This window comes from Diceros bicornis, chromosome 40 (genome assembly GCF_020826845.1).
Source record: "Diceros bicornis minor isolate mBicDic1 chromosome 40, mDicBic1.mat.cur, whole genome shotgun sequence".
NCBI classification, from domain to species: Eukaryota; Metazoa; Chordata; class Mammalia; order Perissodactyla; family Rhinocerotidae; genus Diceros; species Diceros bicornis.
In genome coordinates, this window is record NC_080779.1 from 19382304 (window position 1) to 19400113 (window position 17810).

The window sequence follows — 17810 nt, forward strand, 5'->3', positions numbered from 1 at the left end:
CGCCGCGCGGCGCGGCGGGTCACGCGGGTCGCGGCGCCGGCTATAAGTACGGGCCGGCGGCGTGGGCCTCCTGAGTGATGGCTGCCGGCGTGCGCGGCGTGCCTTCTCTTCTCGGCTGCTGAGGGTGCTTCCCGGGTGGGTCGCCCGCCCCGCCGAACCGTCCCCGGAGCCTCCGTCCCGGGCCGTGTGCTCGCCCGCAGCAGGTGCGTGCGTCCGTGGCTCCCGCCCGCCGCCGCCGCCGCCTGGACGTCCTCGTCTCTCGCTCGGCCCCCCGTTTTCTCTGGTGAGTGGCGGCGCCACCTTGGAAAGGCTCTTTCTTCTCCCCGGGGCCGGGCGCGGACTCCGCGGCGCGGGAGACGGCCCGGCGCGGCGGGATTCCGGTTTCGTAGCCGCCTGCCTGCCTCCCTCCCCCACCCCGCCCGCCCGCGGGCCTTTTTGGCGGTCCCCGGGCGGCGCGCGCGGGAATGGCCCTTTTCCGGTGTTCGCGGGGAGGGCGCGCGCGGGCCGGCGGCGCGGGGGCCGGGCTGGGCTGGGCGCGCGGGCCCGGGTCTCGGGCGCCACGTGCCGCGCCGCCTCGCGTGTGCTGCTCGGAGCAGGGGACGGTGGGCAGCGGGCGGAGGGCGCGGCCGGGGCCCCCAGCCTCGTGGGCCGGCGCGAGGGGCCGGACTGGCCCCCCAGGGGCGCGCTGCCATTGTTGTCTTCTCCCTCCCCCCGCAGGATGAACTTGCGTCCTTTCTCTTCGCAGACATGGAATTCTGCTCCCTGCTTTTAGCTCTCCAGAGCCAAAGAAACCCCAGACAACAGATGCCCATACGCAGCGTATAGCAGTAACTCCCCAGCTCGGTTCCTGTGCCGTAGTTTACAGTATTTAAGTTCATATAATATATATTATTTATTATAGCAGTTTGGATACCTCATATTCTGTTTACACATCTTGAAAGCCGCTCAGTAATTCTCTTATAATTAAAAAAACCACTACTCTGGAGAATGGCATCGACCGTGACAACGCCGATTACCAGTACTGTTGCTGCTACCGCCGCTTCTGGTCCGTTGGTGGACTACCTATGGATGCTGATCCTGGGCTTCATTATTGCATTTGTCTTGGCATTCTCCGTGGGAGCCAATGATGTAGCGAATTCGTTTGGTACAGCTGTGGGCTCAGGTGTAGTGACCCTGAAGCAAGCCTGCATCCTGGCTAGTATCTTTGAAACAGTGGGCTCTGTCCTACTGGGGGCCAAAGTGAGCGAAACAATCAGGAAGGGCTTGATTGACGTGGAGATGTACAACTCTACCCAAGACCTGCTGATGGCTGGCTCAGTCAGTGCGATGTTTGGTAAGTTCTTTTTATATATTGTCTTCTTAGTGATGGGTGAGCAAATTCCTATCCTGGGTAGTTCCAGTCCTGTGTTCTACCTTTCAGATTGTTTCCTTTAGGAGGCACTGGGTACATAATGGAATTTTGTCCTTGACTTAATAAAATTTTTACTTTACTAATTATTTTACTTAATAAAAACACTTACTGTGTTTCAGGTTCTGCTGTGTGGCAACTAGTGGCTTCGTTTTTGAAGCTTCCCATTTCTGGAACCCATTGTATTGTTGGTGCAACCATTGGTTTCTCCCTTGTGGCAAAGGGGCAGGAGGGTGTCAAGTGGTCTGAACTGATAAAAATTGGTATGTCTAATTCTAAATGACTTCTTAATTTTTATTGTCCTCTGTTATGGCATCATGTATGAGAGAATATGGTGTAAAATGGAGGGACAGATTAAAGGTTTGAAGATAGAATACTAAAATTTAAACTTTTGGGTTCCTGATTTTTATTCATTGACTTTTTTTTTCCTTAATGTGTTCTATTCCAGTGATGTCTTGGTTCGTCTCTCCGCTGCTTTCTGGTATTATGTCTGGAATTCTCTTCTTCCTTGTTCGTGCATTCATCCTACGTAAGGTAATCTTTTTCTCTCCCTCTTATGTATGACCTTTAATGGGTCACACTCAATGGTATTCAAACCGATAGCATTCTTGGAAATGTGATTGGTATGTAGGTATGTGGCCTTGGAAAGTTAAAAAATTCTTTATGTCCTACACACTTCTTGTATGTTGCTGAGTTCTCCAAAACAAGCAAGTTTTCAATACCCAAGAAGGCATTCAGGAAGGAAAAATTGAATGAGTACTGTGGTGCGCCAAGAAATAGGAGAGACCGAGGATGAAAAAATAAGGAAATTTATTTGTGGTGGCTTTGTCTAGCTGCATGCAGATTACTGCTTTGTCTAAACCACCATAATATGCTTGGGATTTGAACTGTAAAGTTGGGATGACCTGTGGCTTTTTCTTAGCTGCGGGTTAAATAGAGTAGTTTGGGTCTCTACGTAGTTATTTCTGTAGTGCTGGTTATTGTAACCATTTTTTTTTTTTTTTTATAATTTTATTTATTTATTTTTTCCTCCAAAGTCCCAGTAGATAGTTGCATGTCATAGCTGCACATCCTTCTAGTTGCTGCATCTGGGACGCGGCCCCAGCATGGCCGGAGAAGCCGTGCGTCGGTGCACGCCCGGGATCCGAACGCGGGCCGTCAGCAGCAGAGCGCGCGCACCCAACCGCTAAGCCACAGGGCTGGCCCATATTGTAACCATTTTATAAGCCCCCCTAGGTGGGGGATCTACCTCTTAGAGTGACTTGACTCTTAATTTTTCAGAGTAGGTAAAAAAAAAAAAAAACCTGTAAAGGTAGTTTTTGTTTTGTTGGTGAAAAAAAAAAATTCCAGACAGCTATTTAATTTCCTGTCCATTTGAAAATCCCTTTTGAGGGACTCGGTAGTGTTTCTTTTATCAAGGAGTCTGATGCTGGCTCCAGAATAAACGTAGACAGCAGGAGATGTTGTCATTGGACTGAGTTACAGTAAGAATAAATTCATTTTTCTCAGGAAACAAGGTTATCCTTTCTCTGAGGTGAATGGCACTTAATGGTCCCCATTGTAAGTTTTTTAAAATGCTCCTAAACTCAAATCTGAGTGAAGGAAGATAGGTAGCTTAATCCCAGGGGGTAAGAATATATGCAGATACACTTGTTTGGTCTAGTTCTAAGCTTCTCTAGGGAAGGATTATACCTCTTCTCGATAGAAATTCTTTGACTAGTAAAGTGATTCGCTCATCACTGTTTCCCATGGCCTCCGTCTGGCAAAATATAGCAGTTTAATACTTTAAAAACTTGAAACATCTATAGCTTGGTGTAATTTGAGAGTAAACAGTTCGTTGATGCTAACAGACTCGAAGTTTGGTGTTATTTTATTTAGCAAGTATGATTAGCACCTTCCCTCCCTCTCCCTACAACTGTAGCATATGATAATATGATGCTTAAATTTGAGGCTTACCAGTAGTCCCACCAGATTTTTTAGTTTTCTTATTAGAGCCTTATAGCTTGCTCCATACCAGAGAACCAGGAGAATTAATGGGATCCCTTGTTATGGATTCCTGCTTTATAAAGGTTTATGCTGGGTCTTTGTTGATTATTCAGAAGCAGATTCTGGAGAGACTTTATGTGTCTCAAGACAAAACACACTTGTCTTTTTTCCTGGAGGGGGAATGGTGGTGCTCTGAGGTGCAAAGGGGGATATTCAGGTGCCCAGAACCTCTCATTTGAAGAATGCATGCCATTTTTAACCGCTGTTACTGAGAACTTAAGTTAGATATTTTAACTTCTTAGCTATGTATTCCTTATGTGAGTATGAGGATGGACACGATCAAGGATAATTGGAATAGTATTTAAAATAACATTGACTTTGCGGATCTTCCTCACCTCCGACCCCCCCCCCCCCACACAGACTGTGTCCAATCTGTCAATAACAGTTGAGTTTTTAGGTGATGCATGTGGCTATTTCTGGTTACTGTTAGGTTTTAAATCTCAAGAAAACTGGTAACCTTTGGGGGTCCTGGCTGTTAAAATCAGAATATTTGACCATTAAGATACTTTCCAACTTAAGCTTCTATTTTGGAAATTAACATTAAAATTGCTTTTTAAAAATTTTCTATTTTCTGAATGTCTGTTCCAAGGGTGTTGGGTCGTCTAGTAGGAAAACGCAGAATGGAGGTGAGGTCCTTCTGTTATGGACTGGGGCAGTCAACAAGGAATGGGGGAAGGGGAAGGTTTTCCTGTTAAGCATTGAAATTCTAGTCAGAGAGAATGGGACTTGAAATTCTAGTCAGGGAGAATGGGTCTTTCAGCATTCTCCCTTCTGTTAAGAATCACATTAAATAGATCTAGGACATCTTTTCAAACTCAGAGGAATCTTGTTCTTTAGACAAAAGCTTGCTGGAACATCCAATATGTAAAAAGTGAACTATTCTGATTGAAGATGGGGGGTTATGAAGACTCCCTTTCTCATCCCACATAACTGGATGATGAGATATTTACATTATTTCCAGGTGAAGTTTTAAGTGTGTGTTAGATGGATCATATGGTAATAAAAATATCATAAAATTGTTAGCCCTGGTTACCTCTTGGGAGTGGCTGAGAGGACTCTGGAGGGAGTAAAAGGGAGAGACTGTTCCTGTTTTACCTTTTTCCTAGACTCTTAAGAACTTTGACGTTTTTTAAACCATGAGCCTTTATTTCATAATAAACTGTTAGTAGTGTCATTCATTCCCTACCTTATCCCCAACTAATATATTACTGGTTACCTCAGGGAATATGTAATTGGGCTATACAGAAAAAATAAACAAATATATATCGGCTACTTCCTCTCAACTCTGACCAATCAATTACAGCTTGATTTGATACCATATTACCAAATAGTATTTGAAAATCTGTTAAGAGAAGTCCCTACATGATGTCTATAAAACACTAATGGATTTTGATTTTGGGGGAGTCTTAGCTTCCTTGGAGAATTTTCTTAAAACCATGGATAGTTCTGAGAAGAAAAATGCATATACACCTCAGGTTCATAACCTTATTGACTGCCCTTTAGGTGTGACCCACATTGTTGAGTTACCCAGGGATGCTTAACAGTTCCTAGGTTCTATAGGCTATTGTTTTTATTTTGGCTGTTTCTCTATCTGTAGTATTCTGTTAAACGAGGGATAGGGGAGCTAAAATTCAGTGGTTTTCAGTGAGGGCCCATCTCTGATTTGGAATGGTACCTTTACTTTCTCTTGTTTTCTTTGATCTTAAGCCACTACCTCCCTCTTCCCAATGTGTTGAATATTCTCGTCAGAAGCCTTAGAATCACTTTTGGGTCGTTCCCTCTGTTTCTCCTCAAGATTTTCCACTGGATTGTGATCAAGATAGCATTAAACCTTTAGATTAACATCTTCAAGGTGTAGCCTTCCCATATATTCAGATCTGTGCTCTCATTCTTTAAGTGTTTGACTTCGGTGTTTTCCTGTAGAATTAATACACATTTGTTCTAAGTGGAACCCTCTTTATTTCCAGTCACACTGGCCTTGTCACTGTTGTTTAAACGTTTCAAGTTTTTTGCCTCACGGCCTTTGCACTTGCTGATAGGGAATATTCTACCCCCGCCTCCCACCGGGTGGTTTGCTCCTCTACCCCTACGTCTACACATGGCTTGTTGACTTACGTTCGTGTCTTCACTCCACTGATACTCACTCCCTGACCTCCCCGCACCCAAATTAAAATGTGCCCCTCCTTCTGTCACTGCCCTCTTACCCTTCTTTATTTTTCTTTATAGCATTCGTCACTAACTTTCCATTATTCTGTGCTAGAATGTAAATGTCAGTTCTATGAGGGTGCAGACTTTTCTCATTCACTCCTGTATTTCAGTGCCCAGAATAGTGCTCGGCACAGTCTGTTGAATTAGGGGGTGACCTAATGTACAACTGTTTCTTATCTTAGCACTTTGGTAAATCATTAATTATGGTATATTTATCAGATGTCTAGATAAGATGGTTGTTACAGGTATATTCTACTACATGTTTTGTTTTTAAGAAACTTGCAGGTGTAAAGCCAGGTGAGAAATGTTCTAACATCTTGTAGTCTGTTTCTCGATATCTCTTACAAATGTATAGTACATCTTGAGGTGTGTGCTCCGATTTACATCTGCACATCAAGTACCTTAGAACACTGGGTGTTGAAACTGATTATTCTGGACATTACCAGTCACTGGTATAGATAGCCTTGTTAAAAATAGCAAAACAACAACAAACCACAAAACAAAAAACCAAACACAAACTTAAATTGAAGTAGAAGATGAGATCAGTCCTAGTAGGGAGACTTCAGGAACAAATGTAGGAAAAGCCCAGTTGGCCTTGAGAACTCTATGGAGAGACAGTTATTGGCACTGTAATTTTGTGAACCTGCCCTTTTACAAGGATCTATTTAAATGGGTTAACTTTTACAGCTTTTAAGGTATTGGTCTTAATGATATCTTACAGGCAGATCCAGTTCCTAATGGTTTGCGAGCTTTGCCAGTTTTCTATGCCTGCACAGTTGGAATAAACCTCTTTTCCATCATGTATACTGGAGCACCTTGTAAGTACATATTAAAATATTTAAATGTGAATTTAAAGTTGTTTATAAAACTTGCATTAAATGCCCAATTTACCCCTTTTTGCTTTACAGGGCTGAAATCTCCTAGAAGGTGGCTGGCCTGCGCCCATTTCAGAAGGCTGCAGGCTAGTGTATGCTGAGTTAACCTAGATAGTTTTTCAACCAAAGAGACCTGCTCAGATTCTAAATCACTACAGACCTTTACTCTTTAGTCTTCACAGGATCCACGATAATATGATCTTCTCCCTCCCTTTCTCCTATCTATGCTAAAAATACTGGAATTGATACTGACCTCGACTACTGACTGCTGAAGAGTCATTAGTTATATTTGGTCTTCAATAATCAGTCATTTAGGACTGATTTGCTGGATGTTCTCATTTTTCTCTCCCAAATGGAGCTACTTTTGTTTCTAAGTACTAAATTTACCCCCCTGAATCTGCTTGAATGAGAAGAGTTGGGATGTTTAATACCCGATCTAAGTGCACTTGGAAGAAGAATTCATGCAGCTAAGAGGAAAAATAATTTGTGAGACTATAAAGATTGAAATGTTGATTACTTTTATGTTGGGACTAAGGCAACGTATGGATTAAATTATGATGATAAATGTTTAATTTAGCAACTGAAAAAGAATGATACCTTGTCAGGCAGGACAGTACATGCCTTTACCAATTCAGTTTTGCTGTCTAGGTTCATTCAGCTGATGGTCTTTGACCATCAAGTCAGTGGCTTTCGATCTTTTAACTATGACTCACTGGAAGGAATACATTGTACATTGCTGCCCAGGACACACATGCATATAGAGAGGGAAAGATAACTGGAATACTATCTTGAAGCCACTTAACCTTATTACTATGTGCTGTGTACTCTTATTTTCAAATATCCTTTTTAGCTTTTTTAAAAAATATTCATCGTGGCCCACTAAATTAATTTCATTTCTGGCTAATGGATTGTAACTTGCTTCTTAAACCTCACTGAAGTAATGTCACTAACCAAAATGGAGTTAGCTAAGTATTTTTAACTTTATTCTTGGAATAATCAGGAAAGAAAATGGACAACTTGATGAGAATATTGATCTTACTTAGGGGATACCAGACTCGTTACCGAACAGTGCAGGCAAAGAAAAGCATGCATACTGCGTTTTCATTCTGTTTTAAATTGGGTTCTTAATGCTAAGCTCAAGTCTCCCATGAGGCTCTCAGCACTGATGTTTTATGTAATGGCGGCAAAGCTCATAGTACAGTGAAAGTAGAAACTTAAAATTCTTTTCAATCATTTTTGGAAAAGGGAACTTAGATTTTTGTTCCGTCCTTCGTGGATCATTTACAAGAAAAACCAGTCTCATTTCCTCTTTTGACTTGGAATGTAGGAAAATTTAAATTGTGATAGAGATTGATTAAATTTCACATATATTTTAATTTGTATGACCAACTACATGATAAAAATTTATAGGAATTAAAATGAAAAGATTTATAGTCACAATAGAACTTGAGTTTTGAAAGGACCTCAATTTATATCTAATTTTTAAATATTAATCATTTTGGGGGGCAATAAAATTTCCATTTTATAAGTAATTTAATTCCTAATCAAAATAAAGCAAAACAACCACAAGTAACTAAGCTATTCTTGGATAAACTACAGATCATTATAACATCTTTTAGGCTTAAATAGGATTCTATGGTGCTTTGCCTCTGTCATTAATATAGGCTAGTGGCTTGAAGCTTATTGGCATTTAAGTGATGAGCAGATGATGACTAATATTGATGATCCCTGAGCCATGTGAAAAGTAGCTAAGTTTCTCTTTTAAGGTGTGGCTTGTTAATGAAATTAGCACTAAATTCTTTTCTTTATGAAAGGGCAGCCCTTTGAATTATATAAACCTTTTGATGATAATATCCCTGTTTTCTGTATTTTAGTTTGATAATTTGTCCTAAGGGATAATCTTGTTATCTCTTGTAAAGATTTTATTGGAGGCTAAGTACAATGGATGTGATAACTTGCAAAGAGAATTATATCAGTATGACAAATGTGACTGCTGGGGCACCTTCCTATTTTAACATTAAAATTTGTATGTGCAAATGTAATGTGTGGCAGCTACCATCTGGAGGCTGGAGAGTGGAACGGTTCCATTTTTTCATAGCTAGTTGCAGATCCTCACAGTATAGTAAGCCTTACTAACTACTAAAACAAAGAAAAAAGTTAGTTTGTGAAGGAGCATGGGAGACTTCAGCCTAGCAGGTTTGTAAAGTGGGCCAGACTGGTGTGGGTTTCCAATCACCATTACATTTTTCTCCCAAATTTGTATAGCTGCTAGCACAGTAAATCCTGTGGGCTTAAGGCTAGCAGCAGCTGTAAAGGGTGATGGGCTGGCTGGGGGAACCCCAGAGTCCCCAAAGGAGGGTTTACACTTTATTGCAGGGGGCTGTTGCCCTGGGGTTTTCAAGATGCACCATTTTATCTCCTAGTGCTGGGCTTTGACAAACTTCCTCTGTGGGGTACCATCCTCATCTCGGTGGGATGTGCAGTTTTCTGTGCCCTTATCGTCTGGTTCTTTGTATGTCCCAGGATGAAGAGAAAAATCGAACGTAAGTAACAAATCGTAGCAGGAAATTTTAATTAGTAATGTGTTTATTTCTTTTTGTTTGACCACCTGCAAAAATCGATTTGGATAGATTGGCATAATCATTTTAAATGGGAATTTGAGGATATGGGTTTATTGTCCAAACTGTTCTTATTTACTTAAAATGGTCTGAGACCTAGTCAGCAGGAATATTTGACGCATGCTGCAGAGACAAGCTTGGCATTTAATCTATTTTTTTTTTTTTTTTTTTTTTTTTTTGTGAGGAGATCAGCCCTGAGCTAACATCTGCCAATCCTCCTCTTTTTTTTTTTGCTGAGGAAGACGGCCCTGGGCTAACATCTGTGCCTATCTTCCTCCACTTTATATGGGACGCCGCCACAGCATGGCTTACCAAGCAGTGCGTCGGTGAGCGCCCGGGATCCGAACCAGCGAACCCCGGGCCGCCGCAGCGGAGCGCGCGCACTTAACCGCTTGCGCCACTGGGCCGGCCCCTGGCATTTAATCTATTTTGTTACTGTACCTTGACCCAGTGGCAGTGACATGATAGATAAATACAGAGAAGTTATAGCCTGTGTTAATTGAGAAGGATGAGGATACCTTAATGAAAAATAAGGGGTAGGGACTAAAGCTTTCACAGAGGAAACATCTACCCCACCTATTGTGTGTAAATTCAGATTCAGACATGCAAAGCTAAGGCTGATGTATATATCTGACTTTGATTTGGTTGATTCTCAGAATTGTAGCACAAAGTCTAGAGGTAAACATTTATTTTCAAGTGTCATGTGAAGGAATCGCTTAGGACATTACTACATATAGTGTATTGTGTAATTAAATATTGAATAAACTTTGGTTAGTGTCAGTCTTACTTAAGTCTTGTATTCCTTTCCTTACTGACTGAGCTTTCTTAAAATACTCTTTTTCTGCCCTTTCCATCTGCAAACGTTGGTTAGTTTGTTCTTCAGAAGCGAGGGACGCAGGCTGCAGTGGCATTAGGAAGAGTGCTGCATCATGCAGCTGCACTGAGGAGCCTCCAAGAGGCCCAGTGCTAGTCGGGCTCTGCTGAGCGCACAGGGGGAGCGAGGCGTTCAGGACTTCCTGACCTCATTTTTCCCTCAGTCTGGGAGAAGATGAGACAAGTCTTGCTAGTGTTTTATGTCCTAGTCTGTAGCTTGACTATGATGCCTGAATGAACATGTCAATATACTGGGCATTGGTACGATAGGCAGAAAATATTCCTACCTGATCGTGGAATTTAGAACCACACGCACGTCTCTTTGTTTTGTAGAAGCGAAAATTAAACTTGTCATCTTTAGTTGCCTGCATTGAGCTTGTCTCTTTGCTTGAACTCATGGACTTAAATTTGGAGGGATTCCTTTTTAAAATAAGAATATGAACTAGGTGCAGTTCAAATTTTCAATCATCTCTCATTCTTGAGCTGCCTTCACTACAGGATGGGTCAACAGGGAGCTAAGAATGGTTTTTACATCTGTAAAAGATTGCAAAGAACGGGAATACACAATAGAGCCCAGAAAGCCTAAAATATTTTGCTATCTGGCCCTTTACTGAAAAAGTTTGCAACCCATGGTGCGTTGTTGGTTTCTTCCCAAGTAAGTGAAAGATATAAGAGATAACAGCAAATTAAGCAGATAGGAAAATTACCCTGAATTTTCGCTGGAGTTTACATATGTTCTTATTTTGAGTTGAATTTTTTTGAGATGAGGGAAAAGGAAAATGTAGAACAAGTTGGTTTTGTCAAAACCAAACAAAAAAATCCTTCTTTTCTAGGAGAAATAAAGTGTAGTCCTTCTGAAAGCCCCTTAATGGAAAAAAAGAACAGCTTGAAAGAAGACCATGAAGAAACAAAGTTGTCTGTCAGTGATATTGAAACCAGGAGTCCTGTTTCTGAGGTAGGGTCTGCTGCTGTGCCCCTCCGGGCTGTGGTGGAAGAGAGAACAGTCTCGTTCAAACTTGGAGACTTGGAAGAAGCACCAGAGCGAGAGAGGCTTCCCAGTGTGGACCTGAAAGAGGAAACCAGCATAGACAGTGCCATAAACGGTGAGTGGAATTTCCTCCGGTGGGGAACATAGAGTTTCACTGTGTTAGCTGTACTGGTGAGGAGGCTTGGGACCTGGTGCTCTCTGTATTGAATGTTACCTTTTCGGCCTTGGCCAGGTGCAGTGCAGTTGCCTAATGGGAACCTTGTTCAGTTCAATCAAGCCGTCAGTAACCAGATGAACTCCAGTGGCCACTATCAGTATCACACAGTGCATAAAGATTCTGGCTTATACAAAGAGCTGCTCCATAAATTACATCTTGCCAAGGTGGGCGACTGCATGGGAGATTCTGGTGATAAACCCTTGAGGCGCAATAACAGCTATACTTCGTATACCATGGCAATTTGTGGCATGCCTCTGGATTCATTCCGTGCCAAAGAAGGTGAACAGAAAGCTGAAGAAATGGAGAAGCTGACGTGGCCTAACACAGACAGCAAGAAGCGAATTCGAATGGACAGTTACACTAGTTACTGCAATGCGGTGTCTGACATGCACTCGGCCTCTGAGATGGACATGAGCGTCAAGGCAGAGATGGGTCTGGGTGACAGAAAAGGCAGTAGCGGCTCTCTAGAAGAGTGGTGTGACCAGGATAAACCAGAAGTGTCTCTCCTCTTCCAGTTCCTGCAGATCCTCACAGCCTGCTTTGGGTCGTTTGCCCATGGCGGCAATGACGTCAGGTCAGTCGACTTTGAATCTTAGCATTGCTCATTCTACTTTTATACCACCTTATCCCTTTTATAAGGCCAGGCTCGTGGCTGTGGTACTCATACCACCTGTGGGGCACTAAATAATCTAGATAGGATAAGGTAATAGCAGCTATTGACTTAATAAAACAGGCAGTAAAATTTTTTTCTTTAGAGAGATTACAGTGAATGTATTTTATTAGGAACATTGTTTCTGTAGATGATAAACAGAACTTTGTTTCTGTAGATGATAAATACAAATAGCTTTCACAGAAAAGCCTTTTTGTCCGTTGAGATGGGATCCAGTTCTTTTGAGAGTCAGTTTGGGGATGTAAGATGAAAAACTTAAAATCATTTCCCTGTAGAATGAATTCTATGGTTTGTAAAGCGTTCATTGGAACCCTGGAGTTGCTTTAGATTGGAACCCTGGAGTTGCTTTAGGCTACCTATAGGAAGACAGGCCACCAAATGCATGGCATTCCCCTCTGTGAGAGCAGCTCATTTTCTTCCATTGTGTATGTTGGGGTTCCGTTTATTTCCTTTGAAAGAAAGACCCGTTTGGTAAATGAGTTTGAAAGCTTTGCTTTAGACAACCCCAGCAAGTAATTGAGCAAATTGGATCTTGCCGAGTTCTAGTTCTGCCTGAAAAATCGTATTTTTGTTTTAAATATGTTGTTTAATTCCCTTTTTTTTTTTTTTTTTTTGCTGAGGAAAAGTAGCCCTGAGCTAACATCTGTTGCCAGTCTTCCTCTTTTTGCTGAGGAAGATTGGCCCTGAACTAACATCTGTGCCCATCGTCCTCTATTTTATATGTGGGACGCCTGCCACAGCACGGCTTGATGAGCGGTGCATAGGTCCCTGCCCTGGATTCAAACCTGCAAACCCTGGGCCTCTGAAGTGGGACAGCAAACTTAACCACTACACCACCGGGCCAGCCCCTAAAACATCGTATCTGCCCTCTTTTTTCTTTCAGCAATGCCATCGGTCCTCTGGTTGCTTTGTATCTGGTTTATGACACAGGAGACATTTCTTCAAAAGTAGCAACACCAATATGGCTTCTGCTGTATGGTGGTGTTGGTATCTGTATTGGTCTGTGGGTGTGGGGAAGGAGAGTTATCCAGACCATGGGGAAGGATCTGACACCAATCACGCCCTCTAGGTAAGTTGGTAAAGCAGGTCTTAGGCTAGTGCTCATTTTCTTAAGATATGTAATACTGTATAGTGCCATCACATAAATCACCTGTAGTTGAAGTAACCAAGTTTGTATAAGTTTCTGATATTATTCTTGTTGGTGTGAACTTTTTGGATTTTACATATTGTCTGGGCTTTAAATGTAGTTTTGATCAAATATTTATTCAACTCCAGTAGTTTCTAACAACGTAATTTTTCTGAGGAAGATGTGTGTGCTAAGAGTGAATAGGTATATGTACTTGGCCTTGTTTGTCTTTATGTGGGAGCTAGGACTGATGTTTACCAGATTCTTCAAAGTAAAAGTGCAAACTTGAGTGATGGGCTTCCAGGAAACCTTAAAACTTCAAACATTAGAGAAGAGGGAAAAGAGGAGTGCTGTGGCCTGATATTTAAAGTAGATTACAGGAGGTATAGCAAAGTAAAGATGTCAGTGGAGGCTTTGTCATTGAGTACAGCACAGCACGATTTCGTTAACTCGAGGTAGTGTTAGCTTATCAAAAAAATCGAATTCCATTCTTGACAAGTAATCTTTTTGTGTCTATAGTGGCTTCAGTATTGAACTGGCGTCTGCCCTCACTGTGGTAATTGCATCAAATATTGGTCTTCCCATCAGTACGACACATTGTAAAGTAAGTGCAATATAAGCGTACTGTGTCTTTTGAATGGTTCTAGTAATATGTAGAGTTTTGTTGTGTTTTTGTTGGTGTTTTTTACTTTGATACTTTGGTTTAGAAAGTTATATGCAGTCAGAGTCTTGAAGAGGTCACAAGGTTTAGAACAAGTGACTACAAGAATGTAAATGCGTACATTTTACAATTTCTTGTGTCTAGTACACTTATTTAAGGAGATATTCTCCCCAAATGGTACAAAAGTCCTTTTATATAGAGCTAGCAAGTCTGTGAGGCTTGCTGGACTGTTGAGAAAGCATAGATTGAGGTACTGAGAAACACTTGGAATCCTAAGGTTGCTTGATGACCGTATGATAACTATAGGAAAAGGAAGGGACTGGCTTCCTTGAGGGAGTTTGTTAGTTCACCATGGAGCCTGTGAGTCATCTTTTTTCTTCCAGGATATCTCTCCAGGTGATTGGCCATTAGGTCTCATATCAGCCTCCCTCTAGAATGATCTCTGGAAAATCTGAAACTTAAATTTATTATTAAAGCAGTTTGTTATTATTAATGCAGTTTATTATTAAAGCAGTTCGTTAAATTCTGGTAACTCAGAAGGGAATATGGAAATGTTCTTTTCCTATCATATTTTACCTCAGCACAGATTTGATGATTTTTATATTGCCTTCACCTTCCCATGAATAATCTCCTTCTTAACCTGTTAGAAACCAGCTTTCATGGAATCAGCCGTGGCCAGCTGTGTGAGGCTCCTTACCTAACATAAGGTCACGTTATTTACCAAAATACCCTTGGCACTTTAGTAACTAGTTTCTTTGATCTGTTCCTCTGCTAGGTGGGCTCTGTTGTATCGGTTGGCTGGCTCCGATCCAAAAAGGCTGTTGACTGGCGACTCTTCCGCAACATTTTTATGGCCTGGTTTGTCACAGTCCCCATTTCTGGTGTTATCAGTGCTGCTATTATGGCAGTCTTCAAGTATGTCGTCCTCAGAGCGTGAAGCTGTTTGGAATTAAAATTCCTGTCAATGTTTGGGACCACCTTACACATTCCTGCTCCTTTGAAGAATGATTACAGTGTTAACAGAAGACTGACAAGAATCTTTTTAAAGTTTGGGAGCTGTGGGAGGGAAGTGTTATTTGTGCTATAATTGCTTTTGTGCTAAATATGACTTGTCTCAAAATTAGCTATGTAAAATAGCCAGATTTCCACTGGTTCCTCTTGAGGTCCCTTTTCCTTCTGGGCTGTGAATTCCTGTACATATTTCTCTACTTTTTGTATCAGGCTTCAATTCCATTATGTGTTAATGGTGTTTCTGAAGATACTAGTGATTTTTTTTTTTTTTTTCCTTTAACCAATCATTCGGAGCCATTTGACAGAGTGTGCTCTGCTTTGGTGGTTTCCCCAGCTTCTGCCCTAACATGCACAGGGACTTAACAACAAAAAAACATAACTGAAGCTTCCCTTGTAGTCTCTTAGAGAAATAGTCATTTGTACTCTGCCCTCCTCTCTGTAGTGGCAGGTTCTATTGGCATATATGAGAACTTCTTATGGGGATGATGTTCTTTGGACACAGTGAAAATTTAAGTTAGTAGTAACTTCTTTGCAAGCAATTCATTGACTATTATTGCTAAGAAGTAAAAGGAAAAAGGCTTCTGGCAGTCTTGGTTATTTCTGTAAGATTCCTGGCAGTGTGGGATGGATGAATGAAGTGGAATATGAACTTTGGGCAAGTGAAATGGGACAGCCTTCCATGTTCATCTGTCTACCTCTTAACTGAATAAAAAAGCCTACAATTTTTAGAAAATTTGTTCTCATGGTTTTTGTTCATATTTGAAGCATCTCGGCTCCCAATCAGTTAGCTTTATGCCATTCTTGGGAGAGGGACTGTCTTAACAAGCGAGAATTACCATCCAACTTAAAATTCCCCGTTCCTCCTTGTTAGGTTTTTTTGTGATCCCAGAATACACATGACGTTATACCACAGGGACTGTTGTAACAGTTTGGCATTTTTCCTTTTAATAGCACAGCCTAGGCATTTTCACGTTAGCACATAGAGACTTACTCATTGTTTTTAACAATTCAAAAGTTTCCTGTTTGAATTGACTGTTTTATTTTACCAGACCCTTATTTAGATTATTTCTAGCTTTGCTATTATAAATTATAAAGCATGCTAAAATGAGTGGCGTTTGTGTGTAGCTCAGCTTCATTTAAAAATTCTCAGTGTTGTATTCTTCTGTCTTTTTTTGTGTGTGTGTGAGGAGGATCAGCCCTGAGCTAACATCCATGCTAATCATCCTCTTTTTTTTTTTGCTGAGGAAGAGCAGCTCTGAGCTAACATCTATTGCCATTCCTCCCTTTTTTTCCCCCAAAGCCCCAGTAGATAGTTGTATGTCATAGTTGTACATCCTTCTAGTTGCTGTATGTGGGACGTGGCCTCAGCATGGCCAGAGAAGCGGTGCATCGGTGCGCGCCCGATATCCGAACCCTGGGCTGCCAGTAGCGGAGCGCGCGCACCTAACCGTTAAGCCACGGGGCTGGCCCTTTTCTGTCTTGACTATTATCTCTTTTACCCTTGATCAGAACAGTTAATGAAAAGTGCATAGCTTTGCAAACTAGGTTGATGGTTCCTGTCCTGAGAGTCAGTTTTAAGAAGATGATTTTTAGAAGGCAGACTGTAACAATAAGGAGGCTGTGCCTGCCTGACCTGCACCTGAGAGAGGTTAAACCACTGGTTAGGTACATGCCATGGAGTCGCTCAGAAAATGTTCCCCATTTACTGTCAGGCACTGTCCCAAGCTTTTTATATACGTTTAATTCTCAAGACCTTTTGCAGTAGGTCTTACCCTTATTTTACAGGTGGTGAAACAGGCCTGGAGAACTGCTGTATCTTTCCCACTATTATGTGTTAGCAGAGAATGAACATCAGTTGTAGCCTTTGGGGCTGGCTGAAAGTATGCTGTGACTTCTTATTTGAGGAAAAAGGAAGGGGCTGTGGTAAAGGAGAACCTAGCACTAAGCCTTGAACTGAGGGTTCTGGAAGAGACCCTCTGGGAGTTTTGGTAATGGCTTCCTCTCCTGGTACTATATGACCTCACCCAAGCCCAGATTCTATCTTTGCCCTGTGATTAAATGAAGAGTAACCTTCCCCAACATTTTTCCCTTGGCTCAAGAGAGGGCAGCTGAGAAAATACTTGAACCAAGGATGTGTTTCTCTAGGCAGAGACCAGAGAGAGTTTGTATCTCTGTATATAGTAATAGCTGCCATGACCTGGGGACATATGCTGGTGAGAACCCTGGCCTTTTTAAATCAAGGTTGTACGTGGGCATATTAAGGAGTCGGGTGATTGAACATAGCTTGTAACAAAAACTGGTCTCACCAGCATTTCCTCCTTTCCAGAGGCAACCATTTTCAAATCTTGTGTTATTTCAGTTATCCTCTGTATATGTAAATAATATGCGTGTATTACTACTTGACCCTTTCAGTTTTTGGCTCTTGACTTCCTATATTGGAAAATGATTAGTTTAATCTTCAGCTTTTAACATACACAGACCGTAACCTCCCACCTTCACTGTATAATTGGGTCTTAATTTTGGTAAGAACAATAGAGTATTCAAAAAATATTACTGAGCTGCTGAGTCTTGTAGTAAACATATTGTGATCACTTTTTTTGTATAGTTGTGTGTCGCTTAATGATGGATACATTCTGAGAAATGTGTTGTTAGGTGATTTCATCATGCAACCATCCGAGTATACTTACACAAACCTATATGGTATAGCCTGTTGCTCTTAGGCTACAAACCTGTGCGGCATGTTACTATACTGAATGCTGTAGGCAGTTGTAAGTATTGGTGTGTATTTGTGTAAGTATTGGTGTATCTAAGCAGAAAAGGTACACTAAAAATACGGTATAAAAGATAAAAAATGGTACACCTGTATAGGGTGCTTATCATGAATGGAGCTTGCAGGACTGGAGGTTGCTCTGGATGAGTCAGGGAGTGAGTGGGCCGAGGACATTACTGTACACCACTGTAGACTTATAAATACTGTACACTTAAGCCACACGGAATTTATAAAAAAAAATTTTCCTCAATAGTAAGTTAACCTTAGCTTACTGTAACTTTAATTTTTTCAACTTTTTAACTCTTTTGTAATAACACTTAGCTTAAAACATACACGTTG

At 41.5% G+C, this 17810-nt stretch overlaps 1 protein-coding gene across 2 annotated transcripts; it reads left to right on the plus strand.

Moving 5' to 3' along the window:
• Positions 1-89: 89 nt before the first annotated feature.
• Positions 90-15769, plus strand: SLC20A1 (solute carrier family 20 member 1). 2 transcript variants are annotated; one of them, XM_058534619.1, is made up of 11 exons: positions 90-283; positions 718-1333; positions 1531-1671; positions 1857-1942; positions 6384-6480; positions 8961-9080; positions 10862-11131; positions 11249-11807; positions 12787-12972; positions 13549-13633; positions 14466-15769. In XM_058534619.1, the coding sequence occupies exons 2-11, from the start codon at positions 988-990 to the stop codon at positions 14625-14627; spliced, it is 2052 nt and encodes a 683-aa protein (XP_058390602.1). In that variant the 5' UTR covers positions 90-283; positions 718-987; the 3' UTR covers positions 14628-15769. The 2 variants fall into 2 exon arrangements, with proteins under 2 accessions (XP_058390602.1, XP_058390603.1); XM_058534620.1 differs by having other exon boundaries at positions 90-203.
• The last annotated feature ends 2041 nt before the right edge of the window (positions 15770-17810 follow it).